Raw genomic sequence first — 10000 nt, forward strand, 5'->3', positions numbered from 1 at the left:
TTCTGCAATGGCTGGGATGAGAACGCGAGATATTGCGCTTTCTAGTGGTTCAAGTAAGTCTTGGATGTCTGGCAGAGTTCTCAGGAAATAGGTCCATCGATGTTTTAATCCAAATGTGTATGCCGCATAGGACGCTTGAGGTTGAGACACCGCGAATTCAGCTAGCTTGGTTATCTCGCTTATCCAACTGGTCACCTTGTCGTTTACATATTCCTCAACATACTCTCGTGAATCTATCGCCGCACCCAAATGTCTCTTTCCTTGAACTGTTACATTGATAGCTGTTTCCTTGAACGCTTCTTTCACTATAATCTCTATATCTGGCTTGGTGATAATCCAGCATTTCTTGCCATTTGGATAGTAACCAAAATCTGGACCAATTGCACTTAAGGTGTCCCACCACTTCTTGATTTCAGCGACAGGGCCAGTTCCACTGGCATCATCGGCAAACCAGCACTGCTTGATCTTACATGCCCCTTGTAAACTAGTAATGTGAGGCTGGATGCTTAGGGCATACAGTCCCATTGCGAGTGGGTCTCCCTGTGTTTTTCCCTCAGCAGACAAGATCTCCTGACCTCCAGTGATGAATAAACGAGCTGAGAGTCTATACGTGTTAATGGCGTATGTAGCGATGATTGGACACTGTACCCTAATATTATGCAGTGCTGCCTGTCTGTTAAGTGCATTAAATGCATTGGATGCATCAATTAGCAGCACACCGTCAGTTTCATCAGCCTCAAATATAGTGTACATTGCATGAATGGCGGCTTCACTGCCAGATTTCTGTCCTGCACTAAGTTGTAGAGATCCGCTTGCTTCTATGACATCTTTGTTAGCGATATTCATCACACACTTTCGAATAATACGTCTCATTACTTCACCGACTCCTATTGGTGTAACCGCTCCTTCTCCTTTATTCAGGGGGATTAGACGACTTGCTATTAGAGGTTCGATGGTGCTGGGATCGATATATTGTGTACACAAGATCTCGGTCATTGTTGCTAATGCCTGACATAGTCTCGAAGATGATTGTTTAAAAGACTTGCTAGCAACAATTCTAGAAAAGCCATTGGCATCGATCCCCGATAGACCCCTTGCTGACCATTAATTTCTGAGTAGAGTGTTTCTGGGATTGCATCATCGATAGGTCCGAAGAGAAGAGGGCCTAATTTGGCCGGCTGTGGATTGGGGTGTTTTTCCTTTTGCTGCGCCATTACGTCATCTGTAAGGGGTAACACACCGCAACTGGATGACTTACTCACAAAACGTAACGCTGCATGTATTTGGCCCTCGAACACAAGCTTTGCAAACACTTTTGTCTTTTCAGGCGGCGCTGAACCTTTCAGTTTTCCAATTCGACCTTGAATAATTCTGCATTCGCGTAGTAGTTTGCTGATTTCACCGTCTCTCCACAGGACAAGTCGCTTAGCCAGGGCGTTTTGATGATCTTTAGCTTTGGACTTTGGCCCTGGTTTTTGTAGGCCCGCAGCAAGGAGGACAAAAGCGGCTTTGAGAGACACATGACAATTATCAGAGGAGTTATTCCAGTCATTAATGTGTGACGTCTCTTGATCTCGTCCGATTTTTCCATATGGTACCAGAAACACATTTTTTTCCATCTGACAATCTCACTGTAAGCATTAATTATGGTTGACGATGATAAGACAATTGTACTTCCGTCATTTCGCTTTCCCCAATTGATCAGAGATGGTTCGGCAATGGGAAGATAATCTGGAAGACAACCCGGCATGCTTTTATTGTCATGTTTGTATTGTTATCATCACCGTTACCTATAGGCCTGTTGATTCCGTTCCGCCCCATCTGCTCGATTCCTCCTGGGATTTCACTGTTTGTGCAGATCGTATGCAAATCTGGGTTTGATGTTACTTGGGAATTAGCATAATGGCTGCTTGTATATTCTTCTTCTGTATCAGACAAGTTAATAGCTTGAGAAGAAAAGTCATTTGAGTCAATCCCAGGTTGACAATTTGAATACGTATTCGATCTAGCAGTACGAAGCTCAGAATTCAATTCCTTATTTTATTTTATTAACTTTGCCAGTCAAGCTGGCAGAGCGCCACAACAGCTTGCGCCAATTACTGTGGCCCCTTTTTTTATCCTCCCAACCATGATAAACAACAGAAGACAGACCACAACACTGGGAACTACGTGCCCTACTCTTAGCGACAAGTGTGTGGGTTCTTTTACGTCACACAGGATTATTAACAGTGAAGGGTTGTGAGACGGGACCTCCGGCTTATCGTCCTTATCTGAGAAGACTTGAAAGTCTAACCATTTACAGATGTAGTTACAAAGGCAGCACTTTCTCCTCAGTTATTTAAAGACCCTGAGTGTTGGTCCGGCCGGAGTTGAACTCGCGACCTCCCGCGTGACAGTCCGGTGCTCAACCAACTGCGCCACTGCTGTGCGCTGGAAAGGAACTCTTCCCGTTCTTCCCTTGATGTATTTTGTGAATTTACTGCTATTGATTTTTCAAGCCGTGCAGCTTGATCACGCAAGTTTTGATTCGAGAATCCAAGCTCTCCATCACCTTTAGCATCCCAAAGTGCCTTCATAATTTTGATATAGCCCTTCTTCTTTCCATTCCTCTCAAGCGGAGGTTGCTCCGATGTTGTCATAGCCACAGCCCGTCGTTTACAGATCAAAAGGTCATCATTCATCTGTTGAGTCCATTTGCGTCTTGGTTTGGACTGCCTTCGCTCAGCCATGATAATTGATAATAAGTGGTTGAAAGTTCTTTTATGAGCAAGGCCACAAGTCTAAATGGTTTTCTTGCATCTTAACCCTAATAAATGATCTAGTGGATATGTATTGAAGGTTAAACGGTTAAAAAAGATAAAAAGGATAAGGATAAAAAGAATCGGAGCAGACCGTGACACGTCCGTTCACGTGCGTTCCCAAAATTAAGAGAGGGAGCCCAAAGGGAGCCCAAAGGAAACCACTAGGCTTATAATACTACCACTACCACTACCACTACCACTACCACTACCACTACCACTACCACTACCACTACCACTACCACTACCACTACCACTACCACTACCACTACCACTACCACTACCACTACCACTACCACTACCACTACCACTACTACTACTACTACTACTACTACTACTACTACTACTACTACTACTACTACTACTAATAATAATAATAATAATAATAATAATAATAATAATAATGTGAAGCTTAGGTTAAGTAATCGATGTCCACATCCATATGATGGTTTCAAATTCAAGTATAATGTTTAACCTCTGTACAGAGTATAAAGTACTTAAAATATTAAAAAAGGTAATGGCGAGGGAGCCCAAAGGAAACCACTAGGCTTATAAGAGATAGGCTCCTTCAATTAATTAATATACGAAGTATTAACAGAAATATACATGTCAGATCATAGGCAGAGCTACTAAACAGTAAAAAAAAAGTCTCTGCTTACGAGCCAGAAGGCTCATCAGGCCGGTGCTTATCTCCGGTTTCAGTAGCATGAAGCGACTAGGAGTATTTATACTCCCCCCTGGATGGGATGCTAGTCCATTGCAGGGTTACCCCCAGCATTACGCCGGTACCCATTTATACACCTGGGTGGAGAGAGGCACCGTGAGAGTAAAGTGTCTTGCCCAAGAACACAACACAACGTCCCCGGCCAGGCCCCGAACCCAGACCACTCGATCCGGTGTCGAGCACACTAACCATGAGGCCACCGCGCCTTCCTAAACAGTGAAATACACTAAATAGGGAAAGTTAGGAAAGCAATTGTGAGGCATGACAAGGTTACAGCAGCCTTTATTCATTTCATTTGCCTTAACTAATAGTACTAACAAACTAAAAAAGTCTTATCCACATTATCGTAACTATTTTTATTATTTTGTTGACTTATGGATTTTATGTAACTGATGTCATTTTGTGTCATTTAAGCAATCTGTGGTAAATCACAACCTTGTTCAAATGGAGGCACCTGCAACAGCACAAGCGGCTTGTGTAACTGTGCACCTTTCTACTTTGGTGAACTTTGTGAGATATCTGTGGGTAAGAATTTCAGTACAAACCAGATTACCATCATCTTAATTCTATGCTTTTAGAGAGTTTTTAGAGCCTGTTTTCTTGATTTTGCTTCAGACTGGTATACGACCATTCCTGTATAAGCTTAAGTTCTACAAAACAACAGCACAAGGTATTCATGCTTGTGATGATAAAAAAACAAAGCACCTGACGATTAGTACCACCACAGGCTCTGAAGTGCATCAATCGCGAACAATCACGCAAACATACTTTAAGCCAGGTTTTTTAATATATCTGACAATGCTGTGAAATGAGTAACAATCTTTAAGTTTTAGAGAAAGCAATTTCCATCACATAGGTGTTTTGAATCGGTGACAAAAGCAGGCCACAATTAAAAAGTTCATAGCCTTGTACAGAGAATGAATCGCTGCTGATTTACTCAACTATCAAACCAGTTGAGCTATCCTCTGGATATTAATATTGCCCCCGCGAGGCAACCTGGAAGTCCCCGCGTAAAAAGGGTAAATGTATAAATTGGTAGATATTGTAGGGGCAATCAATCCGGGGGGAACTCCTAGGGTCAATTTTCGCTGGGTATGTGCTGCTGGCCTATCAGAACTCGAACCCCTTTACAGTCTATTTATGGCCAATTATAGACCCCATCTGTCGGGAACTCTGGTGAAAATGCAACCCCATGGTAGTCAAGCCAGTCGTGAAAATGCAACCCCATCCAGCGGCACGTCCCATTAATAGGAAGTACCCCCCCCCCCCCCCCCCCCCCCCGCGGGGGGGGGGGGGTCCATCTCGATTTGCTCAACCGGGCGCGAAAGTTGGTATCGGTATTGCTTAAGCGGGCACGCATTTGGTATTGATGTTGTTCTACACGACCGAGGTGTTTTTGGAGTCACGAAGTAGAAACTCTAAAAGAGAACCAAAGTGCTGTTTGGTTTAGCAATTGAAAAATCAAACATTGAAGCAGAGTTGATGCAAATCGAGTCAGAAATTGATTTTGTCTGCCGGACACAAATCCGAAGCAGGGGCGACGACTTGGCAGAGGCAAATCGTAAACAGGGGCAACACGTTCAGCATATAATTGACACGTGTCTTAACTGCCTTTCATACTCTCTTACATGTAGGCGGGGGCAGATGTAGTGAAAACTATTACTAGTTTAGGGAATAGGGCTATCCTTCCTTCCAACAATTTGGGCCCGGTTAAACTGGAGAATTAGGTGGAAATAAGTCTGCTGTTTATCCAAATCAGTATTTACACCATTGGCAATTCTGAGTGCTTCAAGTGAATGAAGATGTGTAAAAGAATGTGGTATGGTTGATGAAATCTTGTTTTACTGCCGACTATGCGCACATTGTCTGCAACCAGGGGTTCTCTTGATGCCAAGGGAGGAATCGAAGGGTTACGTTTGCGGAGATATAGCATTAACTACCTCTGGGATTTAGAACTGCTTATATTTAGTAAGGGAGCTCGCATTTTTTTAAAACAAAAGTTAAAAAAGAGAAGAAGGAATTATCTAAAGCGGAAGAAGCGAAAGTAAAGCAGTCTGTCAGTAAACAGTCCAATAGAATCACCAACTCGGCCGGGCATTCTCTAATATCACAAATTTAACATTTAGCTTTGTCTCTATTATAGGAAATCAGTCAGTCAAGGTTGTGGTTGATGAGAAACTTGATCAGGTACCGAGATGACTTTAGAACAATGGTTACTTTGTGTGGTTTATGCGGTTTGTAAGTCTAAATATCAGTAATTTTGACTGTTTATAACCATGTCTGTCAGTCCAATGTCATCCATCCAAACCAATTTCTGCCCCTGCCTGACAGTAATCTAATATCCGTTCTTTTTTTCAGTGGAATGCCACTAGCTTCACTTCCAGTTTGGTTAAGAAGTTGAACAGTTATTGTTCCAAAAACAATTGCTTCGCTTCCCCTGGGTAAATATCTAATTTTCCTTTCCCCTCTGGGGTTTCTGTATGGCCAATAAGAAAATCATCCATATAAACACAGCAGATGTATCTATTCCAACTTATAGGAGGCAGACTGCGTAGAAAAAACTCTATCTTTTTGGTTAGTGTGGTTCGAGTCCAGAGCTGCGTCAAGCAGTAACTGCTAAAACACGAGCAGTCAGTTATGTAAACATTGCAAAAAACATATGTTTTCCTATGACGTCACACGAGCAAAAAGAGAGATGTCTGATTGAAACTAATTTTTCGACAAATCTAGCCAACGCCTGCTGTAGTTTGTCTCGGTCGTCTTCCGTTTATTTTGATTACGTGATCTCGAGGGCCCACATGGAGATAATGCAGGGTATATTGCATCGGAAAATAACGGAAAGCATTTTTGTAAAGTGAAATAATGAATTTCTTATTTGGTGGCTGCACAAATAATAGGCGCGGACACTCTACTCACTGTGCTGTGATTCGCAAAATAACTGCGCGTATTGCATGTCAAAACGAGACATGTAATGTAACGGGTTTTAGGTCGAATAAATGAATGATTGTAGCACATGCTAAGACTAATTTAAGTAGTTGAAAAAATCAAGGCCTTTAGACAGTACCTCAATTCATTTGAGCTGAACATATTAAGTTTGTTTCTTGACAGCGCGGTACAGACGACCAAGCAAAATTTCGAGGCCAGTGATGTGAAAATTATCCAATCCCCCAAAGCGTCGGACGAAGGTGTGGTTGTTTCTTTTGTTGTCGTCTATCCAAACAGTGAGAACATCACGGTGGTACCGAAAAAGGTCTTACTGGGATTCTTCAACAGTGGCATCAAGCAAATTGCAGGGTATAAGGTGATTAAGGTGGATGACGAAAGTGAGATATCCCCTGGCGGTCAGCACTCTTCGCAGCAACGACAGCAAAAATCCAAGTCGCTGGCTATTTACCTTGGAGTGTTCGTGCCTCTTGCAGTGGTTATCGTTTTGGTATTAGGCTGTGTAGTGCAAAGGTTTGTCTATGAATCTAAAATAAGTAACTGGTCCCCTCTGTAAAGCTAAGTTCTTTTTCGAGAATGGTTGGCAGTGTTAGTTACAGTCATTGTTTACACTTAATGTGTCTTAAAATTTATGCGATTTTCAATTTATTTCTTTTATCAGCCATTTTCATACATTATATTCACTTGATTATGCGATAGATCTTGCAATTTCCAGCATCTCGTCGTGTGACAGTCTCAGAAGTAATGTGGCCCTTTACCTTTTGCATTTCCGCCATCCTACTAATGGTATTTTTGAAAGAAATCCTCAAAGGACGATCCTGGGATTTTATTGGAGAATAGTTATATAGCTGCATCAAAATCAAATATTGCCAACAGAGCTATTTTTTATTAATAGCTTTTGCTGGAACATTTACTTTAGCTTTGAGCAAACCGTTCAATTTGAGAAAAATCTGGGTACTTACCATCAACCAATAAATAAAAAAACCGAGTACTGGCCAATCAAGTTAGCTATTATCACTTCTATCAAACTGCTGTTTTATCCAATTTGAAAGTTCATACATGATGCTGCATGTATATAATTTTTTTGAGAGTCTAATATTTGCCTTTACACGCTGAAATTTTAAGCTTGTGAGTAAATGACGTCACTTTCCCTAGATCCAACCCTCTTGGGATCCAATCGGTCAGCTTGGAACGTGAGTAATGACGGACCGTGAAATCCAAAACTTACACTCAAAGTAAATAGCGTTTGGATAAATATCAAACCTTTCAAAATCTGAAGAAAACAGAAGTGATTTTTTTAACCATAGTAGCACTTTAAGTTACAAAAAAGTGTAGATATACATCTAGATATTCGATAAGTGTAAAAATCAGTAGAACGACATGTTTGTTACAAAGCGTGCAAACCATGCAGGTTTGTAAGTGACGCGTGGCTTCATCTTTTGGAATGAACCTATGACTGAATCCCCAACGGTTAGAGCTAATCTGGCGAATATTACTAGTTGTACCCAATTAGCCACTGTTTTACCATCATTTATTATTTGTTCATGAGTGGTACCGTTGTTTTGTTATCAGGTACCGTAAGAGACTGGGTCGGAATGGAGCTGTCCCTCGTGGCCGCTACAGCGATCATAGTTTCGTGGCATTAAGTTCGCAAGATGACGATGACACTTTAGACGACACTGCCTTACTGAGGCCCCCACAGCAAACCAGCGATGAAGGTGATCTCATGTCCTAATCATGCGATATCCCTTAACACGAACACGAACGCCACACGTACATAATTATAGTGGTGCGATTTTGGTTATTTTAAATTTTTGGAAGGTTTTTCATTTGTTTCACTTTTTGAAGTCTTTTGTGAAAGCCGCACGTTGCGCTTGTGGTGTAGCTCGTGTAGAATCTGAGATGTTTTCATGTCTTTCGACTGCCATTAATCGCGTAGCCAAATTTGTAGATGATTGCGCTTCAGTTTTTTTTCTTTTTTTTGCAAAACGATATAGTTGTTAGGTCGATCACGGGTAACCCAGGCTCACTGTGTGTACCACATAGGTAAATATAGAGAACATATAAGGCGAAGTTTAGGTCTGGAAATTTTCAAGAAAATGGAAATAAAAATCGATGAAACTTACCATGTGGTGAGCAGTTGTTGTCTTTAATACGTACACGAAGTTTCGGGAAAAATGGTCCCCGTTCACCTTCCTTCATAGTATAGTGACAGTGTAGGAGACAGAAGCCAGCGTAGGCACTCCGATCGACCCAAAACAAGCACGATTTTTTTCGTGAAAATCGAATCCAGTCGCTAAATGAACACGCCAGGCTCGTGGAACATGAATTTCTCTAAACCATGAATCCACTGGAGTATCTCCAGGTAACAACGCGAAGCCACCAGACTCCGTAAAACGTGTAAGTTAACCTGCTAAAATGGCGGCCAGAAAGCGTTGTCCTCGCAAAGTGTCCAATTCAAAATGGCACTGAACTCGGGACGCCTGGTGACGAGGGGAATATATGTCCCCCTGGAGGGAGGGGAGTCCCAGATTGCTCAGTGAGTTTTGTTTTTAGCAATTTGGGACTCTCCTCCCTCCTGAACTTATTATACTCGTCACCAGGCGTCCAGAGTTCAGTGCCATTTTGAATTGGACACTTTGCGAGGACAACGCTTTCTGGCGGCCATTTTAGCAGGTTAACTTACAAGTTTTACGGAATTTGGTGGCTTCGCTTTGCTACCTGGAGATGCTTTAGTGGATTCATGGTTTAGATAAATTCATGATCCACGAGCCTGGCGTGTTCATTTAGCGACTGGATTCGGTTTTCGCGAAAAAAATTGTGCTTGTTTTGGGTTGATCGGAGTCCCTACGCTGGCTTCTGTCTCCTACCTTGTCACTATACTATGAAGGAAGGTGAACGGGGACCATTTTTCCCGAAACTTCGTGTACGTATTAAAGACAACAACAGCTCACCACATGGTAAGTTTCATCGATTTTTATTTCCATTTTCTTGCAAATTTCCAGACCTAAACTTCGCCTCATATGTTCTCTATATTTACCTATGTGGCACACACAGTGAGCCTGGGTTACCTGTGGGTCGATCAGTGTAACATTGAACCGAGTGTGGACATACTCCTGATGATAAGCAATGATCACAAAGCAGCATCCCCAGAAATCGAATCATGGTTTAAGACGAAATCCGAGAGAAAATCGAGCAATTTCAGTTTTTAGTGGACAAAAATCTGGTACCAGGGTAATTTTAAGTATTTTACAGTCCTTTTTACATTTCCTGAAAGCTAAAGATGTAAATATTTGCCTGAAATAACACCGAAAACAATTTCCCATGGGAGCGAGAAAAAATAAATTTCAACGTTTAGAGAAATTGAGTTAAAAATGTAAAATTTCATCATCAGTTTCATTTCACCAGTACTTTCAAGTGTTTCTTACGAAGTTCAACAGTTGTTTTTGACGCTTGGTGTTGCTAGAAATGATTTTTTTAGAAGATATTTAAAACAGCCGTACAGAAGTTTGCAATACGATGTTTATGATCTTGG

The 10000-nt window shown here is 41.7% G+C and overlaps 1 protein-coding gene across 1 annotated transcript in view; it reads left to right on the forward strand.

Annotated features, from left to right (window-relative positions):
* Positions 1-8587, forward strand: part of LOC138026822 (deleted in malignant brain tumors 1 protein-like) — a 57642-nt gene extending 49055 nt beyond the window's left edge. The window contains exons 10-14 of the mRNA XM_068874278.1: positions 3937-4047; positions 5666-5709; positions 5881-5963; positions 6631-6978; positions 8038-8587. Coding sequence (XP_068730379.1) covers positions 3937-4047; positions 5666-5709; positions 5881-5963; positions 6631-6978; positions 8038-8200 — 749 coding nt within the window. The 3' untranslated portion in view covers positions 8201-8587. The remainder of the gene's footprint in view (positions 1-3936; positions 4048-5665; positions 5710-5880; positions 5964-6630; positions 6979-8037) is intronic.
* The last annotated feature ends 1413 nt before the right edge of the window (positions 8588-10000 follow it).

The sequence above is a fragment of the Montipora capricornis genome, chromosome 12, assembly GCF_036669925.1.
Source record: "Montipora capricornis isolate CH-2021 chromosome 12, ASM3666992v2, whole genome shotgun sequence".
In the NCBI taxonomy this organism is placed as follows: Eukaryota; Metazoa; Cnidaria; class Anthozoa; order Scleractinia; family Acroporidae; genus Montipora; species Montipora capricornis.